This window comes from Dysidea avara, chromosome 9, assembly GCF_963678975.1.
Source record: "Dysidea avara chromosome 9, odDysAvar1.4, whole genome shotgun sequence".
NCBI classification, from domain to species: Eukaryota; Metazoa; Porifera; class Demospongiae; order Dictyoceratida; family Dysideidae; genus Dysidea; species Dysidea avara.
The window spans coordinates 5463451-5482666 of record NC_089280.1 but is presented as its reverse complement, the minus strand read 5'-3'; the positions used below and the strand labels follow the sequence as shown (position 1 = coordinate 5482666).

The 19216-nt window shown below is 39.6% G+C and overlaps 1 protein-coding gene across 1 annotated transcript in view; it reads right to left on the bottom strand.

Annotated features, from left to right (window-relative positions):
- Positions 1–18452, bottom strand: part of LOC136266911 (mitochondrial adenyl nucleotide antiporter SLC25A23-like) — a 49359-nt gene extending 30907 nt beyond the window's left edge. Inside the window, exons 1-7 of the mRNA XM_066061956.1 lie at positions 18088–18452; positions 15563–15689; positions 13926–14013; positions 11810–11921; positions 4709–4823; positions 3591–3796; positions 3344–3451 (exon numbers count right to left, since the gene is read on the bottom strand). Of these exons, the coding sequence (XP_065918028.1) occupies positions 3344–3451; positions 3591–3796; positions 4709–4823; positions 11810–11921; positions 13926–14013; positions 15563–15689; positions 18088–18252 (921 nt within the window). The 5' untranslated portion in view covers positions 18253–18452. The remainder of the gene's footprint in view (positions 1–3343; positions 3452–3590; positions 3797–4708; positions 4824–11809; positions 11922–13925; positions 14014–15562; positions 15690–18087) is intronic.
- Between the last annotated feature and the right edge of the window lie 764 nt (positions 18453–19216).

Sequence of the window (19216 nt, the reverse complement as noted above, 5' to 3'; positions counted from 1 at the left end):
CAAGGAAGACACAATTGATGCTCCAAAGAGCATGCTCTTCAATTGTGTTGCAGTTCAAAAATACGATACACTTTTTACTCAGTTATATTCAGCGACATGGAGCATTACATTGTGGGTTTTGGTTTACAGGTTAGGCTAGGCAGTCAGTGTAGTTGCTAAGTTTCAACTAGTTGATATCCTAAGGTGAATGATCAGTAAAATTATCGTTTGGGCAATGCGTGGATGCATATTTCTACCAACCACATGTCAGCCATTGAGCAAACCAAGAAATAACACAAACAGGACAACTAGATTTAAATAGGTGAATAACTTGTAGTTCTAAGTACTTAACTTGATGTGTTAACTTACTTACTGTTGACCAAAGTTAATTAGTAGGCTTAATGTAGTACAAAATGGTAAAACTAAAAACTAGATCCCACAGTTACAATTTTTATAGCATTGTGTGTAGAAGGAAAATGACGCATGAAAAAATCATCCCACACTATTAAAACCACTATCGATCATCAAATACTAATGTACAAAACAAACAGGTTTACCTATCAGGTTAGTGTGCCGAGTGATATATATCACTTTATACCACTTATGACACGACTGTGTTGGGTTTGCTGATACGCATATACACCTCAGCCCTCGGGCTTTCGGGTGCATATATCAGCAAAATCCCTCGCAGCATTGGTAAAACTATATACTACTCATGTTCAACTGTAGTAAGTTTAATAGTAGTAGCTAACTGTTGGTGGATCTTCCTGCTACTTGCATAGTGATCTTAGGGCTGTCCATAATGGAAACAACAATTCTATTGTTTCTGCTAATTTTGGCATTCATTAAATCTCCTTCCACACAGTACAGACTAAGATATTGATTACACAGTGATTTTGTGAATGTGCTCCAGTTAGACACTCTCCCTCACAACTTGATATTATGAACTCTTGATACATACAGGTATATGTTTTACATGAATGAACACATGCAGCTTAATTTGTACTATTTACAGGGAAAACAGGTTAGCAGAGCTAAGGTTATACACTGTAGTTTAATCTGATCATTATTTGAGGTTTCACTACAACAGACAAACTGACAGGACACCTACTGAACATGTAAATGTCTAGCACTAAAAATTGGCAGGACAGAAATGCAACTCAACAAAATGGTCTATCAAAAGTTTACATTCCTCAACAATGGCATAATGGGAAAAGATTAGCCAATATTTTAATGAATGGTTCACTTACAATCATGCATACAAACGATAATGATTTAAAACACAAGACGAGTGTTATTCCCAGATGACACAGCAGCCACAACCACAACAGTTCTCAGTATTGTAGTAAAACACACAAAGTAAACTAAACAGCCTGTAGAACATTATTTAATTGCTGGACAGACAGAGTGACTGAGACAAGGGTGACAATGAGTGACCAGTATGACCATATAAGGAAGAGGACAGTTACATGGTTAGCAGTGCTAACTTGGCACTTCCAATTAGAGGACCAACACATATCCCATATATAGCATGGGTCCTAGAAAATTAAAACTCTGTTGTAAGTAGCCTGTTATTGATGTACACTTGTACTTATACTCATATGATGGCATTAATGGGAACATTTGATGGCTCACGTTGTATATTGCGTCGTACAGTAGTGGTATACACACGTATTGAATCTACATACACGTTACATGTGATTCCAAGGTATCATTAGCACTACCACACGTGCACAATTTAATGTGCTAATCTCAACACTTCTAGGAAACATGGCCGACATTATTATAGTGACCTAAGCATGGAAGGAGGACATACTTAGTGAAACATACTAGAGCTGAGCGATAGTTGTGATCTATCGATTATCGTGATAGTGAGTAACAATCATGATATGATAGTATACAATGGTACTATTACGATATATTAATTAAACAAGGCTGTATTTAGTCAAAAAGCATGGATAACAGAAGCAAACATGATAGTATTGAAGTTGAGGAAATTGTGCAAGTCTAGTTGATCATGTACAACAAAGATTACAATTGTAATACGTAACAATGTTTACTAGCCAAGTGTTAAAAAAACAGATATGTAGTATGTAATTGGATTATTTATGTGCTATTTAAGTGTCTTTGTAAACTGCTAGTACTACCGTGATACTATCGTTATTGTGATATAAAAGTTAATATCAATCGTGATGGTGATTGTTGTACTATTGCTCAGCTCTACAGCATACATAGATACACACAATTGTCTTCAAAGGAAAAAAAATGATATATCACTATGTACGTACACATCGAAAGTAAATAACAAGAACATTACTTGTCTTAGCTGTTAAACTTTACGGAGGACAATATTATACAGTATAGTAGTAGTGCATAGTAGGGATCATGGAGGATCATGTACTTTATCACATAAACAAGAAAAAAATAGACCAGAAACTATGCAGCCTAACAATATCCTCTGGATGCCTTGGTAGTGTTGGTTAGGTACATGTAATCATGTTAGGTTGCCATGAACATTTTATTGTTAATTGGAATTTTCTGCTGACCGATTGACTGACTGACTGACTTACCAGAAAACTTTTCAGTGAGTTTAATTTTAACAAGTCATTATCAGCCCAGCCAATAGGCCAACAAAAATGTGACCGGATTTGCGAAAAGGTACCTTTTTCATACACAAAATTTGACCCATATTTTGAATTTTACAGCTTCATAACTTTTTAATCATTTCATGTAATCATCTGAAATTTTCCATGAGTGTAGCTACAGTATCTGGCTGCATTTTGATGCAAAGAACAACTTAATCAGTATAAGAAGTAAACAGTTATGACATTTTGTTTGCTGGTATGTAAAATGTGACCTTTTTGCAAATCCAATCACAAATGTACATGAAACACTAGTTGTTGTTGTCACTGCTTTGGGCTAAAAAGGAAGAAGTACAAGTGTGTTACTAGTACTAATTATCAGTGGATTGGTCATTTAATTAGGAAATGTCTGCCATACACTTGTCTGTACTGATGTTATGAATTGATTGTATTGAGCAAGTGTCTAGTCACCAACCAGTTAATATTGACAATGAACATGCCAAGGAGCCCAAGAAACTCAAAAAAGTACATATATAGGGTAGGCTATATAATAGTTGAAATGTAATGGAAGTGTACAATAAACGATTCTAAAGACTACATCTGCAACAGATTCTGTATGCTGAAAAGCTGCTGGTCTGTCTGTCTGTCTGTCTGCATTCATTTGATGTTGTGCAATTTTCTCACTATTTTCTCACTATAGACTGGAAAACATTAATGTAAGTGAATTATGCAGGTGTTCTCAAGTGTCCACATTAACAGGTTCCATTCATACAGGTACTCACCTCCATAGGATAGATTGATGTCTGGGCCACCACACCAGCACTTGCTCCAGCTGCCAGTCTCTGGTACATGTTTAGTGGCTTATCATCAGAGGCAAAGAAACGTTTGAACTAAACAATACAAAAAACATTAACAATTTCAAATTCATGAACTGTATCTTTATGGCACACTGATAAACTCGCATGCAAGCAAGCACGCGTGCACACATGCACACGCGCACGTACGCACGCACACACACACTACACTCACATATTCATAGGCATAGAATCTGATGGCTGACTCAGGTGCAATCTTCAACACATTGACGCCATTACCTCTCCACAGTGACCGTACACCTCCTTCCTTGAGCATGCTTCTAAACCCTGACATTATGGTCAGTCTTTCTCCTCCCTTTATTGACTGAACTTGGAAGAAGATCTTTAGTCGGTCAAGAGGAGCAGTACATGACCTGGAGACTGTGGAAGAGAGTGTACTATTAGAATAAGTGTGTGTGTGTGTGTGTGTGTGTGTGTGTGTGTGTGTGTGTGTGTGTGTGTGTGTGTGTGTGTGTGTGTGTGTGTGTGTGTGTGTGTGTGTGTGTGTGTGTGTAAGCTTGTCACAATAAAATGTAAGTGGGGATATTTGGGTGTCCACACCTTCACTTTTGAGACATGATACAGCCTCCTGTGATACTAGTCCTACACATGCTATGAGCACTCACATGTATACTACAGAACTGTTTACATGCTACATGCACTCACTTACACAAACAAAACTATTTGGCTACCGTATAGCATGGTAATGTCTAGTTGGTGGTACACTAAGCCACTTGTGTCAGGAGCTATGAGTCAGTGAGTCTTATTCATAGCGCTGAGAGTCTTCGTTTCTACACCAAGGTATGTTTCTGTTCCTGTAGCCCCTGCACACATTTCCTGGTATCAATGATACATGGCTTTTTAGAACCAGTTTGGTCATTAGAATGGAATGTACAGAACAGTTTGTAAGTCACACCCCTGGTTTAAACACTGCATGTTTCCTCTGTTACAACTTTGCTCGGTGCTTGTGGTTCCGTTCTTGTAACCCGACATGGTTGTTGTTTAGCGAAACCATTTGTCTTTCAAGCTTTAATCTAAAACTCAAGCAGTTGAACAAAGTTAGTAGTAGTATGGTGATACACTTCACTAACTGGTACTAAACTTCTAATCCCTCTCGCAAAACCTGTAATAGGCCAATAAATCTAGTATGAGGTGTAAATTACATGCCCCATTCAAAACATGGCTATTTTTGGCACATGATGCATTTTCAATCCCTATAAAGAGTCGTATATTTATGATTACACTGTATAATTTTCAAATAAGCAATGCCTACTAATCTGCACAACCACTCACTTGCGCCAGCTCCACCTCCAGCTAGCAATTGTCTCCACCACATGCCAGTCTTCTTCTCCTCCTCTGAGAACTCCTCAGGAATAGCCACCGTGTCCACCTCTCCTATGTCCATCGCCTACAACAGTGGACCAACACAAGCAAGTACGTAGTTTCCAGAACATCCACTGTACAAGTAGTCAACAGCTACCTGTAAATTTCCCACAATTTTAGATGTTTTACTGAATTTGAGGTTGACTGTATCCATGCGAGTTCCAATAGGGGAGAGGAAAAGGTTATTAACAAAATGAAAGAGGAACGTGTAAATGGCCATTCAGCTAGGCTCAAAACTGGCTAAAATGAAAGGAAAATTTACCAAACACCACAGAGCTGTACAGCCATATACAGCCATCTCCTAGTTGGTCAAAGCTCCATCAAGGTCCCAGACTGTTCCTATGGATTGCCACTGGTCTTGGAAAAAGTAGCCAGCAGAAGCAGATCATCTAACCTTGGCTGATTATGACAGTAAACTTTGACAGTGCAGTCATGCAGTTTTGTATTGGTGGCTAAAAAATCAAACTTGCTGTCATGGGAAATAAGACTGGTTTTCCCAGACCCAGTCACAAATAATCATTCAAATCTGTAGCACAAGTTTCTTGAACAGTGAAATACCGGCCACCTCTTTAATAATACCACCTCGTTATGGTGACCACTTCTAACAGGTCACAAACACAGCTAATCCAGACCTAATAAGGACACCTCATTATCGGTCCATTGGTGAGCTTATTATTGAGGTTTAACTGTACTACAAGCAGTACACAATTTTATTGTAAGTTCTATTAGAGTAATTCAGTGTTAGTACAAGACCACAACATCACTTCACACACCATCATTAACTAACACAATAGTAAGTGGAGTACAGCTTGATGTAGGAATGTGGCACACCCCTTTTTCAATCATGTCATGTAGAGACAAACGACAACAAAAGGAGAATTCTTAAGGTATTCAGAAACGTGGCACACTCCTTTTGACACACATACTTGGGATGACAAAGAAAAAACTCCTTATTTAACACTGAAAAGTGTGTCTGTGTTACATGGCTGTCCATTCAACAAATTTTCAGACAGTCCAGCAGCCATAAGAAGAATGAACTGAGAGGCCAGCAAAGTCTATGACATGTGCACATAATTAAAATAAATTTTACATGATTGTCCGTGACTTTATGTGCATACGCATGTGTGTCTGTTTGTATACTATTTGTATTACATCTCCTATGGTACACACCTCCTATGGTACACACCTCTTATGGTACACATCTCCTATGGTACACATCTCCTATGGTACACATCTCCTATGGTACACAAAAAGGCACTTCTGGGTACCAAGTGACTAACAAACTACTGTACCAGAATTAATTTTGACAAGTTACAGAATTTCACATGATCACCAAATCTTCACCTTGTCATTGTTATCATTGATTATGTGCAACCACAGTGTACTCTTCACAAATAAAATCTCACCAAATCATATTTTAGGCAATACTAGTCTTGCCAAATTAGTGGCAATTATTACATATGCTCAATCATGTGAAGATCATCTGGTGACGTTAGTCAAATTTCGTGGTCCAAGAAATAAAGTAGGTGTACCAGTAAAACATTATTTTTTTTTATGGAGCAGTTAATTACATTTAGGAAGGTTCTGTTTCCATATTAACGCGTAATGAGCATAATTACAGGGTATAACAGCCATTTTGAAGTTCACGTGACAACAATGACATCACAACACTCAGTCCCTATAAAAGGTCCGCTTGTTCACACTTGCTTGGTTTTTTACTTGGCTGTAATAGCAAACTACCTTGATTTGTGTTACAAGTACAAGATGAGTAACAACCAAGACAATGCTACAGCGAAGGCGATCACAGGACTTCCAAGAAAAAAGCTGAGTTTTCATAAAGAACCAAGAGCTGAAGAAGAGCGGAGCCACGAGTGTGGCGACCAATCTGCTACTGCCTGGCAACAGCCAGTTGCCGATCGTGTCAGACAACGTGTTGAATTCTGGAAACTCTGGCAACTGCTCAGGCGTTGTGCAGAGAACATGCGGTTGAGAGACTGATGATGAGGAGGAGGTAGACTCCGACGATGAGGACGAGATTGATGCTGATACTTTTCAACTGTCCAAGGCTGGGGTAGCGTTTCTACAGACTGTCTTTAGTAAGTGAAAGGACATGAAAGGATGAACTAAATGGATAGAGAAGCAGGGAATGCCAAATTGCCAATGGATGAAGTGTCCTACCTTGGATCCCATCATTTCAGCCACTAAGTCAATTCAATAAGTCTAAGTCCTTGAAACTAGGTTAGGTAATCCTAAGGCTGCAGCACATGTTGCTGTCAGACCTTCAGTGCTGGTTACTGTAAAGTGTTTATAATAATAATAATTTCAGCTAATGTGTCTAAAGACACCATGAGGAGTGATAACCGAGCAAAGAAACTGCAAGAGTACCAGTAACTCCCCTGATTGCAGCCCTTGAGAACATCCAGGAAGACAGAGCTAATCTCCAAGACACCACCAAGGCAATGCAAGAAGCCCTAGCCTACCTGGGGAATGCCTCGTAGCATCACGCAGTGCATTGCAGGCGGGCCATATTACAACAACTGAATCCCCAGCTCAAACCTCTGGTGAAGGGTGAAGATTTTGTAGATGCTCCACCTATTTTGCTTGGAGAGCGCTTTGCCTCGGTGGCAAAAGAGCAGCTGCTGTCCTCAAAAAGTCAGTGTGTTCCACCAAACAGCAGGGTTTTTACAAGAGCCATCCCCAGAAGTACACCTGGGGCCACGGGGGTGGCCGATCCTGAAGTGGCCAGGACTACTCTTGAAGTCGGAAGCCACATGGCGTGGGAACCAACTCAGCAAAGCCTGGAAACTCCCAGGGAAAGAAATGATTAGAAACTTAATACCCTATACCACATCATTCAGAAGTGTTAAATGTAACAAAATGTGTTCAACCTATACAGTTATTAACACATTTGCATGGGGTTCAGCCCGGTCAGTCAGGCTACAGGTGTTGATTGCCAGTATGAACATGAATCAGTATTGGCAGAGAGACTGCCCAAGTTTCTGGAAAACTGGCAGCAGCTGACCCTGGACCCTTGGGTCTCCAAGTAGTGAAGGGCTATCATATCGAATTCACCACAACCCATCAGTAGCACTGTGCACCTCCAGAGATACACATTTCAGAGGAAAAGTGCTCTCAGATAGCAAGGGAAGTAAGAGGGCTCCTGTCCAAAGGTGCTATAGAGGAGACCCAACTGGGCCCAGGCAGTTTTATCTCTCAGATATTTCTCATAGAGAAAAAGGGTGGGGGATATCACCCTGTGGTGAACCTCAATGAGCTGAACCAGTTTGTCAAACTAGAACACTTCAAAATGGAGGGTCTCCATCTTCTTCCATCCCTGATGCAACTGGGAGGTCATATGGTGAAACTGGACCTCCTATCTACAGGTTCCAATTCACCCAGACTACCATCAATTTCTTCAATTCCGATGGGAGGACAAGACTTATCAGTTCAAATGCCTTCCATTCGGCCTGTCAACAGTACCCCGAGTCTTTATCAAGCTGCTGAAACCAGTGGTTGGTCTACTCCAACAGATGGATCATCCATCTGGACAACATTCTTATACTTAAACAAAGTGTAACCCTAGAGACACTTGTCACCCAAGTGTGTCAACTTTTCAAGGCAATGGGACTCATGATAAACAGGAAGAAGTCCCTCCTGGCCCCAACTCAGCAGCTAGAGTTTTTGGGGTTTCAAATATGTTCCCAGATGCAGATAATCCAGACTCCATTAGAGAAGCTCCGAAAGATTCGTCAGGATGCACTCCACCTGTTACATCAGACCATGTGCAGTGTCTGTGAGAGGTTTGTCAGGAAAACATCTGCCACAACCAGAGCAATTCAAGCAGCCCTGCTACACTACCAGGGACCGGAGTCAGTGCAGAATCCTGTGCAAGTCCGACAATGTAACAGTGGTGACGTACCTCAATCAGAAGGGCAGGGTACACTCCAATCTCCTAGCGTTGGAGATTCGGGATTGGTGTCTAACCCAGGGGATCACATTAACAGCAGAACATCTCCCAGGCCCGGACAACACAATAGCAGACTGGGAGTTCAGGGCAAATCACGATTGAAGTGATTGGAAACTTGATTCGTCAGTGTTCCAAGTTCTCAAGCAACAGATAGGACCACTGGAAGTGGATCTGTTTGCATCACGCCTCACAGCACTCCTCCCACGCTTATATAGCTGGCGCTCAGATCCAGAGGCAGAAAATGCCTTCACACAGAATTGGGCTCAATACAGGGGATATGCCAACCCACCTTGGTGCCTCATCAATAGGTGTCTGGGGCAAGTAACCCAGCAGGAAGCGAGAATAGTGTTAATAACTCCTTGGTGGACTACTCAACCCTGGCTCCCAATAGCCAACTAGAGATCACTCGAGGACTACCCACACCTCCTCCCCAACATCCCAGATCTAGTAACTCTTCTGGCAAGGAAACAATTCATAATGACCCAGGGAGCCCCACAATTAATCGCATGGCCCATCTCTGGAGTGTCTTCTCATCATAGGGACTTTCTTCAGAGGCTTCAGAGCTCCTACTCTCCTCCTGGAGATCAAAGACTAACCAAAGCTATAACTCTTTGTGTTCCAAATTGATTTCTTGGTGTCAGGCTGTCAGCCAAGGGATCGAAATCCCTTTGAGGGTCCTGTGAGTGATGTGGTAAATTTTTGGCAGAATTGCACTCACAAGGCTATAAATATCGTTCCCTAAATTTATACTAGTCAGCAATATCTTCTATCAACAGCAAGGTACCGTAGAAGACCATCCAGTGGGAGAACACCCTTTGGTTTCAAGAGTACTAAAGGGGGCATACTAGGCCACCACTCCCACGTTATAACACCTTCTGGGATGTAGGAGTGGTGTTACAGTACATCAAAAGTCTGGGGCATAATAGTTCCTTCACTCTATGCCAACTATCAATCAAAACAGCTATGCTGCTCACACTAACCAGGCTGTCACGCTCAGTAGACCTGGATATCAGCACCCGCACCTACAGGCTGTATGTGGCAATATTTATACTTTACACCTCTCCAAGCAGAGTAGAGCTTCATGACCAATGGAGGATTTCTTCTTTCCAGAGTTTACGCAAGATTCAAGCTTATGTCCTGTACAGACCCTAACGGTTTATGAATCTCAGACGTCTGAGTTCAGCAATTCAAATAAGAACACAAGTTGTTTCTGTCATGGAATGGGAAACATGCCCCATTGACCAGTAGCACCATAGCTAGATGGCTTCGTGCATGCTTGCTTGAAGACACATCAGTGTTTAGAGCTCATTCAGTTAGGGGGGGCTTCATGTTCAACAGCAGCATGGTCAGGTGTGACAATGGGGATATCTTAAAGGCTGCAGAGTGGTCGTCAGAAGGGACCTTTCAGACATTTTATAACAGAAGTAAGGGTTCCAGAGAAGCATTTGGATTATCAGTGCTAGCGTCTGCAGCTTCTTTAAACTTACATGATGATATGGAAATAGAGCCTTCCGAAATGTAATTTACGAATGGCTCAGGACACAAAGTGCCCGCATGCTATTTGTGATTATATGAGGAAGGTGATGTTGAAATATCAACATATCCACCACCTTACATTGATAGTGTTAATTTTGTGTATATCTTTCAGACCAGCTAAGAGCTGTTTTTCCTGACGATCCTAGGTTATTTAGTTAGATACAAGCTATAAATGTTGTAACTTTCAAGCAAGCATACACTTAGCCTAGAGGTTGACTTCTAAATGCCGAGCAAGTGTGAACACGTGGACCTTTTATGTGTAGTGATGTCATTGTTGTCATGTGAACTTCAAAATGGCTGTTATACCCTGTAATTATACTCCAGGGGGTGGGAGCGGTTTAAGCGCCGTTAAAATGAATTATGCTAAATGCTCGTTTTCTGCGATTAACTAAATCATGTGGATGGTGTAACGAAGTGTGGCATCATTGTCTTGTTGTAGAATATACATATCTGGTTAGTGCAAGTGTACTACGCGCAAAAGTGTTTTATCAGTTTTGCCCTGAAAACTAAGTGATTTTACAAAACAAAGTACATCTTAATTGCTTACGCAAAGTACAATCTAAATATCTAATGATCCCCAGTGATCCCTACTGTTCGTTAGTTTTTTATTGCAACAATTCAGGCTCACATGAAATGCTAAACAGAGGTATGCAATTAATGTAATATTTTCGAGCAGCGCTTCCACCCTCCTCTGATTATGCTCATTACATGTTGGTATTTCAACTTCACCTTCCTCATGTAATCACAAATAGCACGCAGGCACTTCATGCCATGAGCCATTCGTAAATTATTGTTCTTTAGAAGATTGTCATATATAAAATTCTTTGTTAGTCATATATGATACGATGGCCATATCAAACCAACAGTTTCTTCAATTCATAAACATGTTACTCACTTCACTAAGGCCAATAATGAGGACCAATGTCACCAAATGACCTTTATATGATTGAGTGTGTGGGTAGCTAGTGTTAGTTGCTATCACACAATTTCTCTCACTATATTACATAACAACAACGATGATGATGATGATGATGATGTTAATAGTTTAAGTGGCTGTTTAGTGGTTGAAATGAGACAAAATGAATATAATATGATTTACATTATGGCTAACACAATGGCTTCCATGGCAATGAAGGTATTGTAATATTTAACCATTGTATGTAGTATTGTTATATGTGACCATCTCAGCAAAAATCCAACTTGTTCGCACAACTTCCAAACTTTTTTCTTGGTTGCTGTGTTTGGCCACTAAACCAAGTGAAAACATGATAGCATTAAAGTAAAATGGTCAATAGTTTAGGTTAGTTACACAGGTAGAGTGTTCAGATATGTGAATTACAGTATAATGGATTTTATCACAAGGACTTTAATCTCGTGTTTTGGGCACTTCACAACATTAAAAGTTGAGACATATTTCATCATGTGAAGTTATGTGGTCCACTACACAAAGAGGTCCCACTTAACGTACACTGTTACAATACATACAGTACAGGTGTATAATAGCTTACAGTAGCATGTCTCCAGAACTGGAAGATTGACTGTACACTGGTGTGAGGCTGTAGTAGTAGGAACTTACGCCACTCCTCCCAACTAACTCTACCATCACCATCACCATCAACCCTACAAGATGGCGACCAACTATCACCACATCCACTATGTAGTGTTGTGTGATATGGAATATTATTATGCATAGTACCTATCAGAATTATTGCACTCTTGTTATCACAATGTACAGTAAATCAACATGTATACACACATGTAGTGGGGTAGTAGTTAACAAGTAACTTTCCATATTTTACTTCCAAGACATATGGATAATGTAGAGCTTGATTCTTAGCTAGGAAAGCAATGTACTGTGTGGGGATGGCTGACGCAACGTGTAGGAAGGTTCTGAGGAAGGTACACACATATCACAATAGATAAACAATTCCACACATTATAATCCTTTAGTTATGAACTCTGAGGTGTAACACTGTCAGTGTTCAACTCTTTGACATCACGAAATGGATGATGAAGTGTCACCAGGGAAATTACTCATGTCATTGACTTTGATTATAACAGAAAATTAACACTTGGATATGGTTTTGCTGCATGAAGAAGATGACAACCAGCCTGATTGAAGATAAAAGGAAAGACAAGGTGCAGAGGGCACACACTCATCTGAACTCCAAAAGACACATCCCACTGTTGAGTTTGTTATTGTGGTGTAAAATGGTGGCTATACGCTGCTTCGTTAGGTCTCCAGCCTTGTGACTGTGGTCAGGCAGGCAGGACAGCAGACAAAAATTAGAGTTTGGCCAATTCTTAAAAAATTGTATATCCAGCAGCCTATAAGTGTTTTATGCTTCTAGGATGATTTTTAATGTTAGGCGACTCGCATCATTTTAGAGGCAATCCCTGATTAAACATTATAACCATACTGTTTGATAACACGTTAACCTCTACACATCAACAAGTTGATGTTATGCTACTTCTAAACCAGGTGCCCATGCAGTTAACACTATCCAGTTGTAACTAAATAGGCAATTAAACAACCATGAATATTTGCTATTGCTATTTTTCTTTTTAGATAATTATACTGTAATTTAGTGTTTCGTAATTCATGAATTATTTTGTAATTCGGTAATTACATTGCTATGCATTTTCTAAGGAAGCGTAACTATAACAAACCACTTTAAATTGCAAATTATGCACAGAAGTATCTTCTCAACTGTTTTATAGTTTGTCTATCATGTTTTCTCACACAAATTGTATAGAGAAAGCTTTGAGGCTGCCCTTCATTTTTGTTCGCATAAGTTCAGGTACCACCCCCCTCCCCCTTTCAACTCGAAGGATATGCTGCCTCTGGTAGCCTAAGAGACTTTCAATGTTGTTTTAAAGTTGTTAAACATCTATAAAACCGGAAGGAAAGACTGTTCACGAAGTACATATATGAAGAGTCACCATACCCATATTTCAGATCGCCGAGAAGAACCACCTCAGAGCAAAGTTTTGTGTGTGTGGAAATTTAATATAGACTTAATTTAGCTTTCAATTCTTACATCCTGGCTGCTTTTTACTATTTTTAACGTTTTAGCTCACGTGGGTGTATACGGACAAACAACCATAGGTAGGTAGGTAGGTAGATATAGGTACCACACACACACACGCACACGCACGCGCACACACACACACACACGTTTTTACAAAAACAATTTCAGTAAACCAGGTGCACACCCACAAATAGCACACTGTCTGCCCATAACATGAGTTTTGAGCAGACACAAATGTTCTTGCAAAACCAATAGTGTCATCAAGGCTGATGTTTTGTAGTGCTAACAATAACTGTCACTTGGTTGCTATGAGATGCTACATTTTCCCAGTATACTGCTGTAATGACCACAGCCTGCTGATATGCTGCAGCTATGTGGTTGTAGATAACCTCAAAACTTTCAATCATACTAATAAAAACAGTACAATAGAAACTACCTATTCTGATTCCAGCAGTCCTATTCCTTATAGCTCATGTCTGTACAACTTAAGTCTATGTCCTAATAATTTAAGGACATTTGTCTTAAGAATTAAATTAAGCTCTGTACTGTACACACTAACGAGTATCCATTACTTGTTTAATATGATCCTCACCTCTGTAACAACTTGTGTATCTCCCTCTCATCAGTCTTGATCCCAAGATTGATCAATGACTTCTTGATCTCCTCAAAGTCAAGAGCTCCTAAATGATCACAACACATCAATACTCTGATGATGATCACACTGTCTACACTACACACTGGATACCATAACAACAACACAACATGTCACTACAGGTTATGTACCACTCTGCGAGGGCAGTTCAAAGGTTCCGCCAGTGCCATAATTTGTATATGGCACTGCAAACCCCGGGAATACAGGGGATTTGTACGGCCGTGTGGCATTGGTCTAGTGATGAGTTAGTTATTAGTGAAGACAAATCCCCTCTATGTCGGGGAAATTTAGTGATCAATTCTACTGTTTTATACCGCAGCGAGTGCATTATAAGTTATACTGCACCAAGTGCAGTGCAATATACAAATATTGCATTGGCTGCAGTTTTGTGCAGCATTGCACAAGTGCTGGCAGCTGAGACCGCTATGACACCACCTCACAGATCACTCAAATTCTTTTATAGCCTGACATGTAAAAGTCAGTTGAGGCCATAACGTCACCAATATGTATAATGTTTACCAAGCAGCCAATGGCAATCGAAAAAGCCAACGTGGTGGCCACAACTCTAGTTTACATATATATAAACGTCCTTATACACCTTACTAGTCTGGTGCCTTCTGAACCCAGATAAAACCATAGTCCACTTCAACAATGACTCAATAAAACTATTATATTCTAAATAATACTCACCATTATGTTCAATTGTGGCAACCAATTTTTGTCATGCCACCAGATTTGAGTTTAACCAGTATGGATAGTAAGAATTATGCTAGTATTGTTTAGTGGTTAGGTTTTGTTTACTTAAGGAGTCCAATATCTGCTCTTTTTTTGCTTGAGAGAATCACTATAGGTGATTGAGTAATCACTTATGCTGAGCACTACATGAGAGTCGAACAGCAAATGCAGGTTAGTGATATGCCCATAGCGTACTAGCTTTCAATATCTCAGGTGGCTGCGGTAGAAGGAACGTTACCACAATGTTTGGTTCTGTCACCCACAATCGACGTTAGAAACCTGGCCTTTATGAGAGTTGCAGCTGTCTAGTGAGACTCTCCCCACCTATTAGGTGAGTGTTACATAACAGTTTTACAACGTGCACTTGTGCTCTGCCTGTATAAACATACTCGTACTCGTTGTATAACTATACAACAAATGCTGTGTGAAGCCTTACAAGTATAATGGGATCATAATTGTGTTGCTAAATGACCAGCCAAGAGGTGAAGTAAAAAAGTGACTTGATTGACAGAAAGGAATTAACCTCTATCAAGCTCCTTTACTGTATCCATGGGTGATCAATGCTGACAATATTATTTTTCCATTTTGCTCAAAATATAATGGTAAAGCTTGACAGGTAAAAACCTGATTCTACAAAATAGTACATGTTACATGTAGTGTATACAGTGGAACCTCCACTAACTGATTTTGATATAATAAGGAGATTCTTTTAAAAGGTAAACTGGTAGGGGACTAGAGGGACTTTACCTTAGTAATCCACCATACAGTATATGAACAATTATATGTAATGAGTACATTCACACAGAGAGCCAGGTATCAACAATACAGTACTTCATGCTTACCATCTCCATTAACATCCAGACTGGAGAACACCTCCCATAGTTTACGTTGTTGTTCAGTCACAAACTGCATGAACTCGTTCAGGTCCATCCGACCATCAAGATCCTTGTCTCCTAATGTGAGGATTGCCTATAGGACAACATCAACTGGACCAGTGAGAGAACACTGTACTAGTAAATATTTTAAAGATTTACTACAACAAATTGGATATTAAATAGACTACTGCAGTGTGTCTTTTGTGTTATAATTGTATATGAATGTACAAAATATCTTGAGGGCATACAGGTGACTAATTGAACATGTATAGGTGGGGGTCTGCAGCGATTAAGCACCTTTAGAAATCAATTACACAAAAGTCGATATTCTGGGATGAAATAAAATGTGTGGAATATATAACAAAGTATGGCATCATTGTGTTGTTGACAAGAATATACACACCTGGTTTGTGCTGGAAGATACGTGTCAAATAGAGTTATGTAATTTTTACCTCAAAATCTAGGGTCTTGTATAAAACAAACTACATTACCTTAATGTTTATAAGCAGCGCAATCTGTATATCGAACAACCCCTTGTCACCCCCACCGTTTGCTAGTTTTTGTATTGTGATTATTGAGGTTCATGTGAAATTTCAAAATATGGAACTAAGGTAATATTTTAAAACAGCGTGTAAATTGCTGCCGACCTTCTCTGGTGACTAAGTTGCTGCCGACTTTCTCTGGTGACTAAGTGAACATGTCAGGTGACCAAGTGATTTAGTAAACCTCTAAATGAGCTGTGTTATAGTCTAAATTTATGTGATGATAATGAGACACAAAGTTTCATAAGATAATCATACCCAAAAGTATCTTTTGGTCTAGTTGACTAAATTATCACAAAATTTGATATCGGTAACTAATAAATGTCACTGTAACATTTCTCTTCAACCAGACAAATTGCTAAATACATCATACAAAAGCTGTATATGTTAAAACCCTAGTTTGTTTGGTCTCTACTTTCTGGTAAACATTCTCAGTGTACAAAGTGATCTAGCTGCAGTGGCGTAGTCAGGCCTTCAGGAATGGATGGGAACACATTTCACCCCATTCAACTAGCTAGCAAAAAAATGCGAGTCCGTCCTTAGTGGGCTCAACGTACACATTTTTGGTTCAAAACTGTTTCAAAAGTGCATAAATGCATCTAGCTAGCTAATAATAATTAATAATAATTATCGCTATGCTGCTGTTCCTGCAGCTTATCTAATGCTACTGCATGGACAGTGTTGGGGCAATTACTTTTTAAAACTCATTACATATTACTATTACCAAGAGTTCATAATATTTGTATGGGAGCCATACAAATATTATAAACTCTTGCTATTACTTGCAACTAAAACTATTTAGTTACAGTTACATATTACCCATAAAATAAAGTAACTATAATAATATTACATATTATATTACTTTGTGTCCACAGCCTTAAGCTGTCATGTGTGCAACTACCACCTTATCATGTGACATGATTGTGTTGCTGAATAATGTGTAAATATCTTGGTTATAATTATATTCAAGAGAAACTGGTCAATAAGCTTCATTCATTAATCCCTTACTTTGTTGTGGCAAGGCAATACTCAGCAGATTAGTAACAGTGTGTGTGTGTGTGTGTGTGTGTGTGTGTGTGTGTGTGTGTGTGTGTGTGTGTGTGTGTGTGTGTGTGTGTGTGTGTGTGTGTGTGTGTGTGTGTGTGTGTGTGTGTGTGTGTGTTTCTGATGAGATTAGTAACTTCATTACTTGTGGTAATAAAGTTTCTTAATATTAGCCTTTTAAATCATCTGTACTTGTACAAAACTTTATACTCCAGCCTGACTGTTAAAATAATCATATGGCTTATGATTCAGTCAACAAGTTTTCATCTCCAATTGAAATTCCTAATGCTTAAGAATTCAATTTACATCTATACACTAATCCTGCCAATAAAATAATCCATGCTGTCAGAATTATGGATGTGGAAAATATACTGATTTTCTCCTTCCTTGCATTAGTCTCTTACCCACTTAGAATTGATAGCGTGATACTGTGCATTAAATAGAAAGCACTGAAACTACTTAAATTACATGATGCTATCAACAAACTTTTTCCAATATCAGCTGCTGATTTACAACGAAAATATCACACACTGCACTACTTTTCTCTTGTTCATATAGCAATATTGTGGGCACCGCTGTCCTATTGAAATTTGGGTGGGAACATGTCTCTGGCATGTACACCAGGTACCCTTGGCTACGCCACTGCCTAGACTTTGTAAGGTAAGGAATTTGACTAGAGCACATGTCATGTTTGTGCTAAAAAATTACAGGACTGGATTTACTAAAAGAATACACATGAGCACACTTCATGTACAATCTGCCAATTTTTTCCACTGTAATTTGTATGAATTTAATGTAATCATTATTTTTGTATGATCCCACGATGAAATTCATGATTAGTGAAAACCACACTAACCCTCCCAACTATCAAATAGTTAAACTACATCACTGATGAATTGTACTCACCTGTGCTTGGCCGGGTATGGTTGGTACTCCTAGCATACTCAGACCTTCCGTTAGTTCCTTCACGTCCACGCGACCATCTCTATTGGCATCCAACTGTTCAAATAACTCCTTCACTTTCTCTGGGTCCATTGAAGGAGGTTGTGGTGGCCTTCTACTTTCACTCATGGTAGTATTCTAATTGTTTAGGTCGACGTAAACTTTTCAGAACACGAAACAATCACTGGACAATAAAACATCAAATACTTTTGATAATTCGCTCTTGCTACCGTTTGCACATAACAACAATAAATCTGGTTACTAAAAGTCCAAGTTCGAGGTTCACTATAGTCATCTGGTTCTATACGCATGCGCCTATACGACATCTTACGTACAGTACCAATACCTTGACATTTTTGCGGGAGTGAAGTTCCTCCCTCGTTAAAAGATTTAAAGCATTTGAGACTTAAGAACCAGACCAAAAAAAAACAAAAACAATGCAAGTTCTCTATTGTTTTTCTGACTTGTCCGTACTTGCTAGCTACTGAACTTGGGCTGTTGGAGCAGTTACATGAGCTAGACAGTGACTACATATGCAGGCCAACAATGAGGAGGATGGTGGTGATAAGTGCATAACTTTAGAGACTCATTAATGAAGACTTGTCGGCAAACAGCTCATCAATTATGCAGTGTGTCTCGGCAGCCGGCACTCAAACTAGGGACAACATTACTACACCAGACTACGATGAAGGCAGTGACAAGTGTGAGGATGCTTTTGAGGAGCTGAGGACATTGTTAGTTCATCTGAGGAGGAGTGGACACAACATCAAACTAAGCTAGGCTTCAGTTCCACATGCACCACCTGGCTAATGATGAAAACACAATCATTGAAGTTGGTGCACTCTGGCAACCAAATAATTAGGTGATCAACCAGAGAATGCTTACAAAGATGAATCCTATTTATCTGATGAAGACCTTGCTTCCTAGCACATCTTGACATCACTGGAGCTGATAGTCAATGAGCTTATATCTCTACATGGTGACTTGACTTGCAATCGATGACTGCAACAGTCCCGCGTTGACTAAACCTCCTAATTTCACCAATGTTTGGACTATACTCTCAGGTTGACACAGTCCAAAGCTGGACATTCCT